An 18,926-nucleotide genomic window follows, 5' to 3' on the forward strand; every position below is an offset into this window, starting at 1 on the left:
CGAGTCGCCCTCGGCAATCGTCGCGACGTTATCTTATGATGTCGTCTGCCCCATATGTCGTCTGTCGTCAAATGTCCTCAATGTGAGGGTGCTGTTTAATTGGCGAATATGCGCACGTTCAGGTCGACACTTCCCGTTGCGATGACGCAGCGTATCGAGACATCCTGGGGCTTTGCCGCCGCTTTGCTCGGTGTTCCGTTGGCGCCATTGGCACCATCGCCGTTGGTGGCCGCCTCCCGCGCAATGCCAGGGGCCCAGCGCAGACAAGAAACAAAGTGGCCGTGGACGTCGTCAAGGACCTTGACGCATTTGCCCTCTTGCGCCAGATCCCAGCATCGCAAAGTCTTGTCATCAGATACACTGAGCAAGTACTTGCCGCCGGGGTGGAAAACCAGCGCGCGTACCCAGTTATCATGTCCCAGCAGAGTCTTGATGCAGTTTCCACGAGCGTCCCATAACCTGATTGCCTTGTCACGGCTGCCCGTTGCCATGAACTCGGCCGTGTTCGTTGCGGGCGGAGCCTTCTTCAGGCCGGCCAATGACGCCAAGTGACTGTAAGCCGTTGGCGGTGCGAGCGTGCAGCATTCCACAACGTGCTCGTGGCCGACCAGCATCAACTTGACTTCGGGATTCGAAGCGCTGATATCCCAGAGGCGGCCCGTCTGATCATTCCCGGTTGACAAGAGGTAGCGTCCATCCGGCGAAGGACAGACATCTCGTACCCAATCCGCATGCCCGCGCAGTGTCTTGACGCAGTAACCTGTTGACACATCCCAGATCCGCAATGTCTTATCACGACTCGCTGACACGAGAAGGTTTCCTGTGGCACCTGCGGCCCCCGACGGAATGAATCGAACCGCACTGACGCTGTGATCGTGGCCAGGCAACGTCCGAATGTTCTTGTACTCGTCTGAGGGGTCCCATAGCTTGATGGTCAAATCACTCGAGCATGAGGCGAGCAGCGTAGCACCGCGGGGCCCTCCAAAATCAACGTCCAAAACGGCCTTTGTGTGACCCTTGATCGTCCTCTCGAGTTCGCCCAGCTCCCAGTCCCAGATTTTAATGGTGTAGTCTTCGGAACCGGAGGCCAGCGACGAAAAGACGGGGTGAAATGCTACGCAGGTGATCGGGTCGCGGTGGGATTGTAAGGTGTGTCGGGCGGGGGAACGTGGCAGCCAGCTGGTAGGGTCCTGATTCCGTCGAGATAGTGAGGTTGGTGTCGCATTGTCGAGTTCTGATTGCAGAGAAGCACTTCGAGACTCAAGTTCCATGATCTAGAGAGAACAATATCTCGGTCAGCGCCGCTGGATGCAATTGTCCAAGGCCACTGGGGGCTCAACGAACCTTTTTCTGAAGTCGCACTACACTGGTCCATTTCTTCTCCAGCAATCCCTCATATTTCTTCGAGGTGGCGGCATCGAAAGAGTCGCCAATCTGCAATTCTTCTCTGAGGGCATTTGCGGCATTAGGGAGGTTGCTCGAGGAGAGGTACGCGATAATGGCCTTGTGCCTGCCACCGGCTGGTCAGTATGTCGCGTCCATGGCCGCTCTCTGGGCGAAGAGGAGGGGAACCTACAGCTCCTCTGCTTGCCGAGGGGTGAGGATTTGGCTCATCCTGGCAGACGGTGGAAGCTACGTAAGTAACGGATTGTTTGCAAATAATTACAGAGTTGAGAAAAACCGGCGGCACGGCAAGGCGCACACGAGCGGATGGAAACGAAGGAGGTCTGGTTTGATGGTTTGTTATCGAGATACGTCTGCAAGACGGTGCTCGGGGCTCCGTCTGTCGGTGGTAGTGGTGGTGGTGGTGGTGGTAGTGGTAGTGGTATCGCAGCAACCGCGATGGGCGCGCCACGTGCAATCGGAGGTGGCAGAAGCTGACCGAAAGGAAAGACAAGGCTGATGGAAATTCGGAGGCGGTCGGGGAGGACGGGAATTGGTAGCCTCGTTAATCGGATATTTTATTGCAGCGACGGCAAGATGCAGAGGTCGGGCAGGTCAGGGTCGAATTGGCGGGGACCAGGGCCAAGTGGCAGATATTCGCGGAGTTGTAAAGGCGGTGTCGGTGTTGTTGGTGTCCAAGCTCTCGATATTCTTTGGCTGTGTGCAAGGGTGGATAGTTCCTCTCTCGCTGTGTCTCTTTTCTTTGGCGGGTGTTCTCAGTCAGGGGTTGGGCTCCCAGGCGTTGGGCAGCATATCTCTGTGTGTTGTAACGATAGATTGCAGGATTGGATCGAGTTTCTTGCAGAGTACGTGGATATGTCTAGAAGCCGTGACTTTTTTTTTTTGGAGGAGAGACAATATGTTCAAGAATGCGAGGCGAGACGAGGCGAGGGGTGCAAGTGCGAGGCTCAGCCAAAAGGTGACGCTTGAAGGTGGGCAGGAGCCGGAAAGGCGAAATGTTTCATGTGCTTCAGGCGGCGTTGGCTACGTAGGGAATTCCCTGAAGAGTTGGTGGGAGATGAGGCGGTGCGTACGAGGGACCCTCCGATATGCGAGACCCAGATATTCTGTACGCTGTATCCGTATGAGCGTATGGGACCCTGGGGAAACTTCTTCGACGACGACGAGTGTTCAATGCGTGTGGCACTGGTAGAGGGAAAAGATGGGAGAAAAGAGGTCAACCCTGTTTGGTGGGGTGGGATGAAGTGTGGCTGGTGCAGCACATACGGATTGATGGGAGTTTTGGGGATGGTAGTGTGGCTAATGTCCCGCCAGCTGGTCTCACTTGGATAGTGTGGAGGGCTAGAGGTGTACGTCCCTCTTTCCCCCAATGACATCACAGTGTTGGACCGTTCCTATGGCAATAGACAGAGCTTTGATTGGCCTGAGATTCTTCAGCATCAACATGCGGTGCAGCCACTTTTGCAGTTGTCGCAGTCAACCAGCGAGGTCAGACAGGACATTATTTCTTCAGAGAAAAGACACTTGCAGCATCATCACTTATTAGGGGCCGAACTACTTCACTACCGTGTAAGCCCCAGGGTGGAATTGCCTGATTCATGGCATGATTTACCGCCTTTAAATGAGTGGATATGTTTGAGTGGCTTACAACGGCCATTAATGCGCAAATTGAGCAAGCGCATCTTGGGTGCTTGCGTCGGGAAGCAGAGAGGAGGAAAAAGAAAGTAATTTGATTTAATGGCTGGCTCTAGCTTTCATGACTAAGGTTCTGGGAAGAAGGTCAGTCAGCCTGAGGTGAGGCCAATGGAAGGTGAAGACAGGTGAATGGTGATTGCCCCGCCATCAAGGTTATCCAATCTTATCGATTGGTCAAGCATCAAGAGTAATCATGTGACCTATGTTGACCCGAGAGACCAGCGACCCAATCATATTCATGCCCAATTGCCCGATGCGCGCCCAGCTGCTGTGCTCCCCCCACACACAAACACGTCAGGCCAGGAACAGGGAGAAAAGGGCACCCAATGCAGGCGCCCACCAACTGGCAACCCTGACAGGACCGCAGCCTTGAGGTGAACGGTGAACCCCATCCAAGCACCACGGCCAAGCACCAAAGCACCTGCTGGGCCCGTCCCCTCCGCCCTTGTCCCGACAACCAAAATTCCCTGTGCTCCTCGGACCAGCACAAACAAAAGAAACCCCAGCCGTACTTTTCCTCCACATTCCACAACCCTCAGACTGGCGACGTTGGCTTTGTACCTTCACCTGCAACAACCACGCTACGGGAACTACCTCTAGTCTCCTTTTTCTCTGTCATCTCCAAGACCTGATTTGACTTCCTCCAGTCCCGGTCCCTTGTTTCCACGAGAACCACCACCGCACATACCTCACATCTCTCGATCTCCCCTTGCCTATTCCTATTCCTACACTCCTAGGAACCTTCTTTGCAATCTCCAATACCTCAACGGATACCTCGACAGCTCGCACTTACCTCGCTCACTGCCAGGTACCTTGCCAATCCCATATTGGCTTGACGATCAACAAGTCTTTGGCTGCTGCGACAACCTCAAACTCACCTGATCTGGTCCAGTTTGGCCGTCATTCTGTAAGTCATGCCAGTCTCTTGCGCCCATATCACCACAGACATCGCCAGTCACTGCGCCTGCAGCTGCCGGCAGCCTGCATACCATTGCGTTCTGCAGCTTGTGACTGTCCTCCTTCCTCAATATGGACCGTCATCTCAAACATACTCGTTCCCTCTCCAGGCTAATCAGACGTGTAGCTAGCTTCAGAAAGCCAGACATCCACGACAAGGAGAACTGCGCCCCCGATTCAGCTCTTCCTCCTCCTCCTCACACTCCAGCTCCTCCAACACCCAAACCGGTCCCTCCTACACCCCGCCAGCAAGCCTCCATTCCGATGGCTGAAGAAGAAGACTTTAGCTCCCTTCCCCTCCAGGATAGGTTTACCCACAAGGTATGACATTGCCGCCTCTGCTGCGCCGTGTTTGATGCGCTGACGCGCCGCAGGTTTGGAAAGTAAGAAAACAGGCCTACGAAGACGCCGCAAAAGCCTTCGCTGCCACTGCCGACGAGTACGACAATGCCTTCAGACCCTTTCTCTCCGACTCGGGCCTTTGGAAAGGCGCCGTCGCCGATTCCAACGTTGCTGCTCAACAAGATGGCTTGGCAGCGTACTGCGCGTTTCTCAAATTCGGAGGAAAGGAACACTGCACAAGGACACGCGGAACTACGATAGGGCCTATTTGTGAAAAGGGTTTGCCTTCAACACGTGCCGCCGCCAAGGAGTCGTCTCTCGAAGCTCTTCTACTACTCGTCGAACTCGATGTTGCCGCCCCAGTCATCGAAGAGATTATCCCGGCGCTTGCCAACAAGCAACCCAAGGTTGTCGCCGCGGCTATTACCGCCCTGACCGCAATCTACCACAACTTCGGATGCAAGACAGTCGACCCCAAGCCCGTGTTGAAGGTCCTCCCCAAGGCATTTGGTCATGCCGACAAGAATGTCCGTGCTGCCGCGACGAACCTTGCGGTCGAATTCTACCGATGGCTGCGCGAAGCCATGAAGCCCATGTTCTGGGGCGATTTGAAACCCACTCAGCAGACCGACCTCGAGGCGCAATTCGAAAAGATCAAGGCCGAGCCAGCTCCGAAGCAAGAACGATTCTTGCGCTCACAACAAGCCGCCATGGCACGTGCGCCCCCGCCCGGAGCGGACGACGAGTACGATGATGGCGGAGACTATGGCGAGGAACCAGCCGAGATGGATGCCTTTGACCTGGCGGAACCCCAGGATGTCTTTGGCAAGATCCCCGCCAACTTTAACGAAGCCTTGGCCTCGTCCAAATGGAAGGAGAGAAAGGAGGCAGTGGAAGGTCTCTACGCGGCAATCAACGTGCCAAGAATCAAGGATGGCGACTTCAACGAGATCAACCGAGGGCTGGCAAAGTGCATGAAGGACGCCAACGTTGCGGTTGTGACTCAAGCCGCGCAGTGTATCGAGGTCTTGGCCAAGGGATTGAGGCAAGGCTACGCGAAACACCGCACTACTGTGATGCAACCCATTATGGAACGCTTGAAGGAGAAGAAGGCAACAGTGGCGGATGCTCTCGGCGCCGCGCTTGACCAAGTCTTCCTGGCGACAAGTCTGACTGACTGTCTCGAAGACATCAACACCTACCTCGTCCACAAGAACCCCCAGATCAAGGAGGGCACCATGAAGTTCCTGATTCGTTGCCTGAGAACGACACGCGATGTGCCGAGTAAGCCGGAGATCGCGTCCATTGTCGAGGCGGGCAAGAAACTGTTGACCGAGTCCAGCGAGGGCCTCCGTTCAGGCGGTGCTGAGATTTTGGGCACTGTTATGAAGATCATTGGCGAGCGCGGTATGGGCCCGCACATGGAAGGCCTAGACGATATCCGCAAGACGAAAATCAAAGAATTCTTCGAGACGGCTGAAGTCAAGGCAAAGGAGAAGCCGAAGGCACCCCCGCCAGCTGCCAAGGCACCGCCTCCAAAGAAGGTCGTCGGAGGGAAGAAGCCCCTGGGCATGAAGAGACCGGCCATGCCGGCGGCAAGCGCCCCGCCGCCCGTCGACCCGGAACCCCTCTCCCCGCAAGCTTCATCTCGTCCCAAACCCGCAGGCACGAAGATGGGCATGCCAAAGCCTTCGGGCTTGGCCGGCCTCAAATCGAAGCGCCCCCTGGGTGCGCCAGCGGCCGGCTCTCCTCGACGCCCTGCTGCCGCACCAATTATGCCCGACGATGATGAGCCTGCCCCTCCCCCGCCTCAGCCTCGCATTGGCCTCGGCAGAGGTGGTCTTGCAGGACGGTCCCTTGCGAAACCTGCTGCCGCTCCTGTTCAGATGCCCCCTGCATCGCCGCCGCCGTCCAGTGGACTCACGGCAATGGAGCGGGCTGAGCTCGAAGAACTCAGATCGGCAAACGAGCGCCTGACACGCCAAGTGGAGGAAATGAGGCATGAAAGGAGCAAGTACATGTCTGAGATTCAAGAATTGAAGAACCAAAACGCCGGTCTGATCGAAGACCACACCCGCGATGTCCTCAGCATCAAGGCCAAGGAGACGCAGTTGGTTCGTGCGAGAAGTGATGCAGAGGCCACAGAATCAACGAATGATCGTCTCCGACGGGAGCTGGACCGCCTTAAGAGAGCGCTCAACCACGCCGAGGCCCTGAACTCGAGGACAGGCATGGGCAGTCCTGGTAAGATAGCACCTTCTTCTACTAGTGTGTGGCCATGTACTGATTTAGTCGCAGGTCTTGCTTCGCCTACACACGACGACGCTGGTATCTACCGCGACGCATCCTACGGCTCATCTTCTGCTCGACACAATCGTGTTAGTTACGCCAGCAACATGTCTGAGGAGAAGGAGAACGGAGATCATCACTACCCTCGCTCAAAAGCACTTAGTCCCGAACTTAGGTATACGGGCAGTGCATCTTCCGGACGCGGCAGCCCTGCTAGAGGCTACAGGAGCTCTGCGGCCACCCCCGTTGATGATATACCGGCACCATCATACTCGTCTGGCGGCGGTGGCGGCGGTGGAGGCGGTGGCATGAACTCGAACAACAACGGTGTGGAGAGCTGGAAGCGTGCAGCTGAAGTGACCAGCCAACTGAAAGCCAGGATTGAACAAATGAAGGTCAGTTCACCTCTTGATCCGGTGTCATCTATTCCACATCACTAACAATTCTTAGGCGAAGCAAGGATTTGCCCGTCCTTGAGCTCGACCACTGAACCACCCGGTGCCAGATGGCCCGCTAAATACTGACGTGAACATGAAGAGGAGCTTTGTTTGGGGTTCGTAATGGTCACGGTTCAAAGGGAGGGGGGGGGTCCTGCGTGTTCTTGGTTGCATATCACTGGCGTCGGAAGCATACCCCATACCTCATCTTCGGCCTGCAGTTAGGACAGGCAATTTTCGTCTGTATGAGTTATGCATTTTCACCTCTATTGTCGGCTCGCTTGTATAACCTCGAGGGGCGCGAGTGTACTTAATTAACGATGATTATGAATAAGAGTCTGCGATACCAGTCACTATCAAGGTATAAGAGCCTCGGCAGTTGCTATCGTGTTATTGTCGCTTTCATCACAACTATACCATCGTATCTAGTTAACCAGGATACGAATTGCATCTGCGAAAGTTCACTGCCTTCACAAAACGATCCCTATTTTCATCCATTTCTTTCCCATCCCATTGTCCAATACGCCCAAAATCAAAACCACCCTCCCAAAATTCCCAAGATTGCACGACAATATACCTCCCAAGCTTGATGTACGCAAATAACTCGCTGAACAAGCCGATAAACACAAGACAATGTTGCGTACAAGCCGAGAAACGCAAGTCGAGACCGCCATCAACCAGGCCTGATTTTCCCTACCCGGCGCCTCAAGCGAAGTCCTATCCTTAGAATCGGATAAAACGCCTAAACCATCCACCCGTACTATAATCAAGCATGAACTTTGGAATGTACTTGGGCTTCGGTTCCACATCCTTCGCACCCTCATCCCCTTCCTTACCCGTCTCCCTCTGCACCTCCTCCACCTTGGCACTCTTCCCACCAGCAGGCACCGTATGAACAGAAGGTCTCATGATATGAACATTTACCTCGACCGGATCAACCTGAATATGCGAGCGTTTCTGTTTGGCGATATTGATCCGTCCGTCTTGTTCCTCGAGCAGCACGTCTCGACGCTTTGTGAGGAGAGACGAGGTAAAGTGCGAGGATGATTGGATTCTGCTGATGACGCGGACGGGGTCTACGCGTAGGGCGGAGAGGTCGACGTTGTCTACGCCGATTTTGCCCGTGTGGAGGCCGAGGTCGTGGGGGGGTGGTGAGTCGGGGGTTGGGGCGAAGACTTTGTTGTCTTTTGCGGTGGGGAGGGCGAGGGTTGTTGGGAGGAGGAGGGCGAGGAGGGATGTTGTTAGACGCATTGTTTTGTGGTGTTTAGTTGTGTGATTGTTGTGATGATGGCTTCAGAGTCGAGCGACAGTGACAACTATCGCGGTTTCTTGGACTTGAGGGTTGAGGAGTGGGGGAGTTCCAGAGGCCGGGAACTTATACCACCCACCGAAGACGAAAGAAGCTTTTTCTCCATGATTCCACCGGCCGCATCAAAGTTGGGATCGGGAAAAAGAGGGGATCGCAACAACAGTCCAAACAACTCGCACCTGTGCGGTGTGGTGCGGGCGTGCCGCGTGCGTACGTGTGGGCCACAACGGTGTCAAGTGTCATTGACTGCCAGTTTTGACACCTTCTGGCTGCAGACTGCCGGGGAAAGTTCATTAGTCGGTAAGTTGAGGAGGCGTATATACTGCACAGTACGGTAGTCAGTGTTTTCCCGAAGGCCGGGGGCCGTGGGTGAAGAAGAGGGGTTTGCGAAAGGTTCTTGGCAGTTGCCTGGGGATTTAGGTGAGGTCATCGTGTGGTGGAAACATCAGACCAACGTTCTCACTCTGGTGTTTGGTTTCGGAGCGTAGAGCGTGTTAGAAGGTTTTGGAAGTCGGTGGGGGTTCCCTGACTTGAGATTTCGGTGGTGTTATTGTGTGAGGAGGGGGAGCTTTGACGTTGGAAAGTCCGGATGAGAAAGCTTGGTTCGGGGGGCCGAGAGGGGACGCCGGGTTTACGGCCCCGCCTGATGCGGGCGATGGGTTGCTAGCCGACGTTGACTTTTTATTGTAGACCACTTACCTAGTAGTTAGGAAAGTAGTTAGTTGTGCTTGACCGAGTTCTCTTTCTTTAACATCTCGTCTTCATCTTTGGCAAAACACCTCACCTTTCCCTCATTGTCACAACGCAACTCTGGCGCAACTTTGGCCGAGTACTCAGGAGAACCACCTCATGGGTTACTACAAGTGTAAACACATCACCAGGACACTCTGAGCGACCAGCCCCCCCCCCCTGGTCTGGGAATTGAGACTATTGGAAGGGGGTCTTGTCTGTGCCTTTTGAATGCAATTTCTCCCAAGATACAGTAAAGACTAAGTTGATTATCTTGAGAGGGCCCATCAATCGGCCGACTCAGTTGCCGTTGGCCCAACGATCGAAAACAAATGTCACTTCAACAGAAGCAAGATTCATTAGGAGTGTGAGCTCCATCACGTCCATATGCGTTCGCGACCCTCGAAGGCTGTGGTGTGGCGAAGGGTTTGACAATTATTGAAAAATGAAACATTGCTTTTTGCAAATAATTACAAGGCTTTTTCCATAGGTGTGGTTCGCCAGTAGGCAACCTTCAAGGCGCCCGACTAGGCGGTCTACTTTCTCTAGCATGATGAGCCAGTAATGGCGGTTAGTAAAGGTGACCAAAAGGCCGACCTGCAGGTCTGCCTTGTCATCTGGTCAGGGGTAAAAGCGCCTAAGCCTCCAACTCCCCTGGCGCCAGGCACGTCCAACAAGGATGATACGAAGCTGAAAGACTTGGAAGCCTCGATCCCCAGGAGGGATTTCGCCGGGACGTTTGCCTTCTTGTAAATACTGGTGACCAGTATCTTTTATGCGGGTATCTCAAGACAGTATCACTCCTTCCAAAATTCTTCCTCCAGAGCCGCTCCCGTCTTTCAGATATCCTCTGCGAATCAGAGTGACCAACATGGCCGACCCTCTCAGTATCGCTGGCTCGGTTGCTGGATTATTGGCCACCGCGGTCAAAGTATACAACACCACCTACAATTTCGTCTCCAGCGCCATCGATGCCCCCGAGTCCGCGATGCAAATGTTTCAACTAATTGAAGAGACGAAGATAACTCTGTCTTCTGTCCACAAGCTGCTTCATTCCATCGACAGCTTCCCCAGTTCCCGCAAGAACATGATTCAGCTCGATCACCTTTCCATCGTCATCACGCATTCAGTGCTGACCCTTTCAAAACTCGAATCCATCGTCTGCCAGCAGGATGGGCTGCGGTCCCGGATGAAATGGGCGCTGTGGCACGAAAAGAAGATCCTGGCTCTTCTTCCCCTATTGGAGTCTCAGAAGTCAACATTGGCTGTAATGGTCACAATCCTAAACAGGTGAGTAGCAGATAGTCAGAGGTACTGGGTATTCTAACATTGATTCATCTTGTCGTAGCGAGACCCAAGAAGAAGCGATTCGCTCTCAAGCCACTATGTTGGCCAAAGTGGACGAAATTCTCGAGCAAAACCGAACATTGGCCGAAAATTTGAAGCTGCTTGACAGCGAAGCATCGTGGGACACAAGGTCTGTCAAGTTCATGGACGATGCGTCCTCAATAATGAGTAGACCTGGATCTACACAAAGTGTTATCTGCGGATCCCCTTCATCCGTCTTTCGGAGGCCACAACCTTTGGACGGATCACCGATCACGACGCTATCAAGAAGGAATTTCGAGCTCGACCTGGGCCAATCGAGGGTTTATAAACGGACCCAAGACCGCGAAACAGACAGATCCTCATTCACAACATCCAACGCCCCCACGAGTGCTTGGAGTATGCTCTCAGGTCTCAGCATCAGCAACATTTCCATTCTGTCGGCGTTTAGATTGCCAATCACTCTCAAGGAGATGAACAAGATTGCACCAGGGTCAATATTTTCAAATCTTTTGATGGAGCAGCAATCCATGGAAGACCGGACTGGCCCCAGACCATTGGCACGTAGCGACTCCCTGTCTCGAGCCGTCATCAGGGGGAAAAGACTGGCGGGGACATTTGCTTCCAAATTTGATCAGTCTGATGACGTCGCGTACAGAAAGCTCGAAATTCAATATGAAGGGTGGACAACTGTCACGTGAGTACTTCATCTCCTCTCCAAATGGCTTTCATGTTAAGGAGTTTAGTGTTGTCATAGTAGGAGACTCTAAATCGCTTAAGAGTGAGATGATTGATACTTTTGTCAACCAAACATGGTTGATGTCATCATCCGAAAAAGATGTACACATCCCAAATCGTGCTCACTATTCTCGGCATGCAGTACGGTACGTGTCTCTGGCAACACCAAAACTCTTGTCTGTCAAAACTGTCCACGAATCACGTGCTGATATAGACAGTGTGCGTGGTAAATTACTGGGTCTTGACTTGCGTGACACGACAGGACTAGAAGGTGATCGCTCTCTCACGCAAGAGTTATACAAATATGCGGACGCATTCTTGATTCTCGTAAGCAAGGAGAACGTGGTGCGGGTCGAAATCCAAGACTTAGTGAACGAAGTCTCCGGAGCGCGACCGGATGCCCCTTGTTTTCTGGTCGTGACGTATCACGGTCATGAGCTCTTGGAAGGCGTCCCTGGATTGAAACGCATAGGCGGCGTCGCAAGATCCTTCCTTGATTCAAGAGTAAAATTATTGTCCTGTGCTGTGAATCTCCCAGGGAGCGTTGCAAAAGTGCTCGCACAGGTAGGCTTCATGTCAGGGCCGTTGATTCCATGGCGTATAGAGCTAATCAATCTCCGCGCAGGCCATTGTAGCTGCGAATCGTAGGGGTCTTAGGAGCTTGCTCGAAGTCCCCAACTCGCCTCAACTGTCCAAGGTTACTATCAAGGAAGTAGAATTCACAGGTATAGAATTATCTATTCAGTAATAATATCCTTTAGTATTGAAAGAGACAAAAGAATCAAATCATAGCACAATCGGTTGAATATGGATTGTGTAAAGCTTGTACTACCATTGAAGAAGAGCCTCATAGAATCGAGATACCAGACCTCATTGAGATATTTGAATTAGGTGGCTTCCACCGAAGGCTGTCGATAATAGAGGATTTTTCAAATCATATTCCCGCTTTTGATTTGCGCTGTTTGCTTTCTTCCAAAACTCCACTTTCACTGGAAAGGCTATCCATCTCAACGTCAAACTGTGAGTATCTGCTACGCGGCCCTCGAGAAATACTGGGGTGTGTGCTTTCCTTCACTCTCGACCCTTCCGAGGCAATGAGTCTCGGTGCCATTCCCCGAAAGAATCTGCGCAGGGTAGGCATTGATCCGCATGTGATGAATAGATTCACCTCGACAAAACTTTAAGCGGGAAGTCGTTAGTTACAAGCCTGGCATATGGAGGGCTGTGGAGGAGGATGGGATTGAGGACTTACGACCAGACATTTGCCGGGGCTGCTACCCATGGAATATCGTTGGATGAAAGAAGTGACTGCAAGTAAATCATACGGACGACAGATGTTGTAACAGTTCTGGGCAGGGAATCAGTATACCTCTCCTCGATAGGCTGGAATGTGGTACTCATACATGGATCCAATGCCAAACATGAGCACGGCGCCGACTTTGACAGCTGGCCGCATCTGCAAACGAAGAACCATGGGGATTGGTATGATGAAAAGGACAACGTCAGAAACAATGTTGGAAACGGCGATGGCCATGTAGAGCTCTGCTGAGTTTAGACATGTTCCGGGGGTGTACGGGTCCCAGTTTGTGCGAATGGGTTGACAGTGGAAAAGGAGAAGTGACGCGATGATGACAGTGTATGCAGCAACCATAGCAATGGCTGTCAGTATCGCGTTTCGGTACCATCTTTGTGGTGAAATATTGAGATAGGCGGTCAGAAGCGAGGTTTTCGTCAAGCCGTTGCAGGTAATAAACACCGGGGCAACAATATAAGAGCTCTATGGGATATGTCAGAATTGAAGGCAAATTGACATCGACAGCATCCATTTCGACATCGACCAGAACACTCACCAGCATATGCTTCTCGTATATCTGTATGGACATCTCGAAGGCGTGGTGACCCAAACCCCCTATCGATATAGACCCTGAAGTACGATATCAGTGTCTTGATCGAGCCCCGAGAACCTGAAGGTATAGCATCTTACATATTTGCACCGACTGCATAACAACAGAACAAACCTTGAGAGAATCAGTTTCCTTCGGGGTCACATAGCGGTGTGTCAGATGTTTACCCATGCGAAGAATATCAGAACTGTGGGGAATGAACGTCAACAACAGCATGGTTGCGTGATGCCAAGTCACTCACAATCGTCGATCTTTGGGCCATCGGATAGACAGAACTTCGTGTAGAATCTCTGGATCAGAGTCAAAAATGCCAAGGGCCCCAAGATTCCAAACACCAGATAATGTTCGAGCACTTTTTGTTGTTGCGGATGCTCCAAATCTACCAGGTAACCCTCGGGGGCTTTGATGACAGTTGTGATGCCATTAGTGGCTGGAAACTCGGCCATGAGAATGACCCAGTGTTGACGATCTCAGAAGCCCAACGGAGAGGAAGATAAAAATTCAGAAAAGACAGACTGACGAAAAAGCCATCCCTACATACTACGCGAACAAACAGCTGCAACCCTCAATATTTAAGCATTGCGCACATTCCATTCTCTGATCTGCTTGGGCTCTGATCTTTCATTGTGCTCACCTTATCACGGCAAATGACGAGTATTCGGTCCTCAGATTATATTAAACATGACTGATGTGACTGGGAAGGGCTCTGAGGAGGCGGGCTGAGCTATCACATTGCTGTTATCTGTCAACCAACAGGAGCATCGCCCCTGGCCTGGAGAACTGCATGGGCCCTTGCTTTCGGATGGACCTTGTTCTGTACATATTGTCACGCATCAGATGGCCAAGCAACGCAGGACAGGGCTGCCTACCTGCAGCAAGTTTCGCGAATATTAGTTGAACATCCGGACCGATGTGATACCTGGTTACTCAAACCCTTGCGTTCTCAACCGGCGTGGATCGAATGACCGTCCTGCGAGAGCATGAGTGGCACAGTTGGTAGATTCTGGACCACGAGTCTAGACTCTCTATTGATCAACCGCGAGAACCGAACCATGAGATACTCATCATGCCAACGACGCAAACAACAGCAACCCTTGCAGCCAATCTTAATAGAGCATGGTATTGTGAACAATATTGGATTCCGACAACCTGAGCTGGAGCCCCGGCCCGGAACCCACCCAAGATCGAAAGACATAAAGGCTCAGATCCATTCCATTCTTTCTTTCTGGAACCCCAGGAGACACAAGTCAAGTCCAGGTACTCGGGCACCTCTTCGTTCTTTCTCACTCTCATCTTCAACCTAATCTCAGCCAAGATGGTCCGCCTCTCCGTCCCGCTCACCATCGCAGCCACGCTGATCGCCAGCGGTATGGCCGCATGCTCAAATACTGGGCAGGCGCAGATGGTCACCTACGTCAAGCGAGCGACCAACTTGACCCAGGAGCAGTTCTGGGATTACTGGCAGACCCAGCACGCCCCCAAGGTCGCCCCCTTGGCTGTGCACTTCAACATCACGCGTTACCAGCAGGTTTGTGAACTGGAACCCCGTATTTTGCACTACTGCGAGCCAGCAAGGAGCATAAATTGATCCTGTCATAGATCCAAGTCGGTGGCCAGATTCTTCCCACCGAAGCAGGTTCAACCGTGCCAGCGTCTACCGTCCCTGTTGACTTTGACGGCATTGCCATGTTCCTGTACAAGTCTCCCGCCGTCCTCACGGCAATGCTTTCTCACCCTTACTACCTTGCTGTTGTTGAGCCTGACGAGCATGTCTTCATCGACAAGGGTGCTTTTGGTAACGGCATGGTCGCAACATTTGTTGGTACCGACATCGAGATCGTTGATGGGAAGCAGGATGTGTGGGTGGGAAGTCAGGCTACGCGGGAAAAGTTTCAGAAAATCTTTGAGTCGTACCTGTAGGGCTTGGGTGGAAATCCACCATTTATTTCAACTTAGATTTTGCAAGAGAGAGCAGCCTGCCGTATAGAGTAATTTAACCGGAGACCCGAGTACATGTAATAATCCAGTAGATGTGTTGGCTCTTCAATCCTATTACATCACTTGACCGCGTGAAATCCGCAAGTCTACTCCCCACTCATGTACATGTCGCTCAATGGCAATGTGCTGCCAATTCATCTCTCTTTTCTTTGATGAGAAATGACTTGTATGATCTTGGCGATAGTGGCAACAAGGCTCCCGGCAGCTTTGCGGAATGTGTTCTGAAATGGGAGAATGTGCTGTTGGTTGTTGTCAAATCATCGCATCAAATACGACGGGTCACATGCGGTCGAAGTTCTATCCCACATCACCGTCATACCCCGGGCGGAAGTGGATCCGCGGCGACGGAGGCCATATCCGTCTCTCCGGTTGGGCTCTTCAGCAAGGGTCGTGGGGATCAAGGCCAATTTCAACACTGCGTGTAAGAGCAAATGGAGTCTGCAAGGGGACCTATCGGAAAGTCTTTCCGCTTGGGATAGTGAAGGGTGTGGAGTGTCTTTCGATTCTGCATGCGGACAAGGACCACGTAAACCCCTGGCAGACCATTTTCTGTTGGAACCGGGGGCAATTCTATTTCACAAGCCTTTTGAACCGGGGACCATCAATGTCTGCTCATAAACACGGATAAATTCCGCATGATTACTGAGCATAGAGAAAAAAAAGTAAGAAAACAGATGAAGACAGCCGTAGTACATCAACTTTCGGACATGACAAACAAGAGCGTCAGCCAAGTCAGAGACATGTAGCCGTCTAGCAAAAGAACGACCCCAAGAACAAAGATAGGAGCAAAAGAGGAGGCTCGCCAGTATGCGAGCAGCAGGTGACCAGGGTCCATGTCCATCTAGTACCTATCTGGCGTGAACTTTGTGCCTGAACCAGGAGACATTGCTTACAACAAGGTACTTGCATGCGAGGAGTGCTCTGATGGCTCAAATATTGTTTAATAGAGGAAAGAGGATTTGTACGTATGAATGAACCTTGCAGATTGGATATCATTTGGCTGCAAGATGATCACACCAGTTTCTTTACTTGGCTGAGAGACAAACCCAGTGACTGTCCCCTCTCCTATTATGCTGCTGGGTCGGAAGCTCGCGATGCATTGTGGCAGGGTACCGGCTCCTAAAGGATCTTCGGTGCTTGTCTGGTTTCTCCACAGACCATGAACAGATTACTCAGTTCTTTGGGAAGCCTGTCACCCTGTGTACTGGAAGCGAGAATAATGTCACAATGTGATCTGCTATAGCCTATGAGTGAAAGACGCAGCAGTATGGGCAAATCTAAGTTGCTGCAACAAGGTATTTCGGGTTTACTCGTCTAACAGAAGTAAGATGTATTATATTCGATTTCAGTAGATACTGGAAAAGCGCAGTCTAATTAGTGGTGCCATTATGGAGGAGCATGCTTGTGGACTGGGCCAGAAAGATCATCATCAAAAATGCGTGCATACTCGCGATCCAGCCCTCTTCATGAAAATTTCCGAACTCCTGCCTCCATCTCCGGAGTCGGTACTGGACTTGCATGCTCAGATACGCCAGAACACCACTTAAAGAGGAGACTGAATGACCGGGTACTTGGAAAACGCAGGTGCGTAGACCTGAAATGTGATCAGTAAGATGTCTCATACAGGAAGTAAGATATTGCAGGATACGTACCGACTTGCAGCGAGCATTGAAATCGCCGGTTGACCCCTTAATGGCAGACAACTCGTCTCCAGGGACTCCAAGCTTGACCAAAGGCCCAGACTGAGGCGACCCCTTGGCCCATCCAGGCCCGGCAGTCGGGTTCTTGATCCAGTCCACGAACCAACTATGGATGGAATCAGCCAGCGCCTGCTGTGCCTCAGTTACGCCCGTAAGTGAATCGAAGCACTCGTTGCCACCATGGAAGAAGGGCACCTCGGTTCCGTGTGTGGGTGCCGTGCCCGGAACCCCAACCACGTTGTCGTATGCTCCGAAGAACCTATAGACCCAGGTGTCTTGCTTGGCACTGCGCAGGTCAAGAAGATAGTCGACGGCGCAGTTGAAACGGGCGTCGCCATACTGGGTACCACTTCTGAGGGACTCTGTCTCATAATCAGAAGCATTATACGCTAACAGTAGGACGTCGTCTTCAATGTGTGCACTATCCGCATCGAAAGTGTTGATCCAAGAGCTGAAGTTGCTGTTTTCGGCACCATACACCAGGCTAAAGATGGTGCCCTCACCATCAGAAGTCCCCGTAAGGAGGGGCACGTGTGATGCATACTGGCCGGCCGCAAACCTTGCAGCATAATCAGATTGCCTTGTAAGGTTATCAATGACGGGAGTGAACCACGTGTTGAAGGTTGAGTTGAAGTCAGCTGTCTGGAAAGCGTACGAGTCGACGCTGCGCAGGCACTCGACTTGGTTATCCCCTGCCTTCGGACAGCCAACCTCAGCTGCTACGGCATCGAGTGCTTGATCGACTGGCGCGTATGCCGGCCCGGACATGGCATTTGCGCTCATCTGCACTGCTCCCTTGAGCCACGAATCTGGGTGATTCCAGAGGTAGTGATCGACCTGCACGGCTCCGGACGAATGACCACCGAATACAACATGATTGGGGTTGCCTCCGAACGCATGGATGTTATCACGGACCCAGTCGAGTGCCATTTCGACGTCCAATATACTGAAGTTTTGTGATTCCCCGGGAGACGCTGAGCCGAGTTCTGACGAGTGCGGCGAGGCATAGATACTCTCGCGGGTGTTGAAGTTGACGTATATTACACCGTTGCGGGCAAAGTTGGACCCTTGAAGTTGAGGATTGCTGCTGGAACCAGTGACCATTGCGCCTCCATACATGTACACGAACACAGGCAAGTTCTCGCCCGTAGAGGGTGCCCAGATGTTGAGGTTGAGGCAATCCTCATCTTGCTGGCTGTAGAGAGCGCCAGACATCGCTTGAGGGCAAGTAGGACCATAGGAGGTTGCGATCACCGTCGTGTTGGACTTTGGCACATCTTGCGGCGCCCTCCATCGGTTTTCGCCAGCTGTTGTGGCAGCAAATGGGATGCCTAGGAATACCGAGTTGCAACTTGCGTCATGGTATCCCTTGACCAGACCTTTGGATGTGCGGGCGTGAGGCGCAGATTGAGTTGCGTTGCTGCAAACGCTTGCCAGGACCGAGGGCAACAAGCCAGAGAGCAACATGGCAAGGGCCGCAGCTGATGGCGACATGTCGTTGAAGTGCATATTGTGTCAATCGGCCAATACCTTCAAGATGTAGAGAACGTGAAATGCATATTGACAAGATGGGATTCCCGGGAGAAAAGGAGACGGTTATCCAGCACCGTTTTCTTCAAGGTGGATATCAATTACAAAATACGACCTCAAAGCCTTGTCAACCCCACTGAAGACCGTTCTGGATTAGCCCATTACAACGGATTTTCGGTGATGTTGCAGCGATCTCCAAGGGAGTTAGTTCAGCCCCAGGCACATTTATGCTTCTTTTCAAAGTTTGCATGATCTTCTGTTCCCCAGATGCTGATTTCCCCTTGTCCTAGAATAGTATTTTTCAATAGAGCTGATGGTAATGAGTTGCAGACTTTCAAGCATCCTCACATTCAACTGAGTTGAGGGAGCAGGGGGGATGACGAGGTTACGTAAATCGCCATAAGCACCGTCAGCAAACCCCCTGGTATTACGGATGACTTGCCAAAAAGAGTGAGGTGAGCGAGCAAAAACATGACTGGCTTTTCGAAAATATTCTCAGCTCATGGCCTCAATAGTCCGGTTCTTCTCGCCTTTCTCGAGCAGCCAAGTTTCTCTCCTTTGTCGCTAT

The 18,926-nt window shown here is 52.2% G+C and overlaps 7 protein-coding genes across 7 annotated transcripts; 3 read left to right on the forward strand and 4 right to left on the reverse strand.

Moving 5' to 3' along the window:
* Nucleotides 1-95: 95 nt before the first annotated feature.
* On the reverse strand, nucleotides 96-1,784 carry BDZ83DRAFT_704473 (WD domain-containing protein; the record flags this gene model as incomplete). The annotated part of the gene is made up of 3 exons (XM_060511492.1): nucleotides 1,577-1,784; nucleotides 1,345-1,510; nucleotides 96-1,274 (listed from the first exon to the last, which is right to left on the reverse strand). Exons 1-3 carry the CDS (start codon nucleotides 1,612-1,614, stop codon nucleotides 96-98), a joined length of 1,383 nt encoding a protein of 460 aa, XP_060362234.1. The 5' UTR covers nucleotides 1,615-1,784.
* Nucleotides 1,785-4,025: 2,241 nt separating this feature from the next.
* On the forward strand, nucleotides 4,026-7,479 carry BDZ83DRAFT_676427 (spindle pole body component alp14). The gene is made up of 4 exons (XM_060511160.1): nucleotides 4,026-4,377; nucleotides 4,431-6,642; nucleotides 6,697-7,082; nucleotides 7,138-7,479. Exons 1-4 carry the CDS (start codon nucleotides 4,129-4,131, stop codon nucleotides 7,162-7,164), a joined length of 2,874 nt encoding a protein of 957 aa, XP_060362235.1. The 5' UTR covers nucleotides 4,026-4,128; the 3' UTR covers nucleotides 7,165-7,479.
* Nucleotides 7,480-7,847: 368 nt separating this feature from the next.
* On the reverse strand, nucleotides 7,848-8,375 carry BDZ83DRAFT_754549 (uncharacterized protein; the record flags this gene model as incomplete). The annotated part of the gene is made up of 1 exon (XM_060514485.1): nucleotides 7,848-8,375. The coding sequence occupies one exon, from the start codon at nucleotides 8,373-8,375 to the stop codon at nucleotides 7,848-7,850; it is 528 nt and encodes a 175-aa protein (XP_060362236.1).
* Nucleotides 8,376-9,814: 1,439 nt separating this feature from the next.
* On the forward strand, nucleotides 9,815-12,356 carry BDZ83DRAFT_629754 (uncharacterized protein). Its single transcript, XM_060508779.1, has 5 exons — nucleotides 9,815-10,452; nucleotides 10,511-11,185; nucleotides 11,235-11,372; nucleotides 11,445-11,790; nucleotides 11,852-12,356. The coding sequence occupies exons 1-5, from the start codon at nucleotides 9,938-9,940 to the stop codon at nucleotides 11,972-11,974; spliced, it is 1,797 nt and encodes a 598-aa protein (XP_060362237.1). The 5' UTR covers nucleotides 9,815-9,937; the 3' UTR covers nucleotides 11,975-12,356.
* BDZ83DRAFT_583496 (uncharacterized protein) lies at nucleotides 12,161-13,576 on the reverse strand (the record flags this gene model as incomplete). Its single annotated transcript, XM_060505667.1, has 7 exons — nucleotides 12,161-12,404; nucleotides 12,479-12,574; nucleotides 12,630-13,003; nucleotides 13,077-13,150; nucleotides 13,211-13,262; nucleotides 13,298-13,317; nucleotides 13,372-13,576. 7 exons carry the CDS (start codon nucleotides 13,574-13,576, stop codon nucleotides 12,161-12,163), a joined length of 1,065 nt encoding a protein of 354 aa, XP_060362238.1.
* An 869-nt stretch (nucleotides 13,577-14,445) lies between these two features.
* Nucleotides 14,446-15,050, forward strand: BDZ83DRAFT_583602 (EthD domain-containing protein; the record flags this gene model as incomplete). Its single annotated transcript, XM_060505678.1, has 2 exons — nucleotides 14,446-14,658; nucleotides 14,730-15,050. The coding sequence occupies 2 exons, from the start codon at nucleotides 14,446-14,448 to the stop codon at nucleotides 15,048-15,050; spliced, it is 534 nt and encodes a 177-aa protein (XP_060362239.1).
* A 1,621-nt stretch (nucleotides 15,051-16,671) lies between these two features.
* Nucleotides 16,672-18,295, reverse strand: BDZ83DRAFT_583556 (carboxylesterase; the record flags this gene model as incomplete). The annotated part of the gene is made up of 2 exons (XM_060505673.1): nucleotides 16,672-16,722; nucleotides 16,781-18,295. The coding sequence occupies 2 exons, from the start codon at nucleotides 18,293-18,295 to the stop codon at nucleotides 16,672-16,674; spliced, it is 1,566 nt and encodes a 521-aa protein (XP_060362240.1).
* Between the last annotated feature and the right edge of the window lie 631 nt (nucleotides 18,296-18,926).

The sequence above is a fragment of the Colletotrichum acutatum genome (assembly GCF_030867785.1).
Source record: "Colletotrichum acutatum strain CBS 112980 chromosome Unknown BDZ83scaffold_83, whole genome shotgun sequence".
Classification (NCBI taxonomy): domain Eukaryota; kingdom Fungi; phylum Ascomycota; class Sordariomycetes; order Glomerellales; family Glomerellaceae; genus Colletotrichum; species Colletotrichum acutatum.

What these genes read in the sequence shown, in the direction of transcription:
- BDZ83DRAFT_676427 (XM_060511160.1), top strand. Translation starts at nt 4,129, where the DNA reads ATGGACCGTCATCTCAAACATACTCGTTCCCTCTCCAGGCTAATCAGA. An exon ending in AGGATAGGTTTACCCACAAG is followed by an intron (nt 4,378 to 4,430) that starts GTATGACATTGC and finishes GACGCGCCGCAG; the next exon opens with GTTTGGAAAGTAAGAAAACA. An exon ending in CCAGGATTGAACAAATGAAG is followed by an intron (nt 7,083 to 7,137) that starts GTCAGTTCACCT and finishes AACAATTCTTAG; the next exon opens with GCGAAGCAAGGATTTGCCCG.
- BDZ83DRAFT_629754 (XM_060508779.1), top strand. Translation starts at nt 9,938, where the DNA reads ATGCGGGTATCTCAAGACAGTATCACTCCTTCCAAAATTCTTCCTCCA. An exon ending in TATTCTCGGCATGCAGTACG is followed by an intron (nt 11,373 to 11,444) that starts GTACGTGTCTCT and finishes TGATATAGACAG; the next exon opens with TGTGCGTGGTAAATTACTGG. An exon ending in TTGCAAAAGTGCTCGCACAG is followed by an intron (nt 11,791 to 11,851) that starts GTAGGCTTCATG and finishes ATCTCCGCGCAG; the next exon opens with GCCATTGTAGCTGCGAATCG.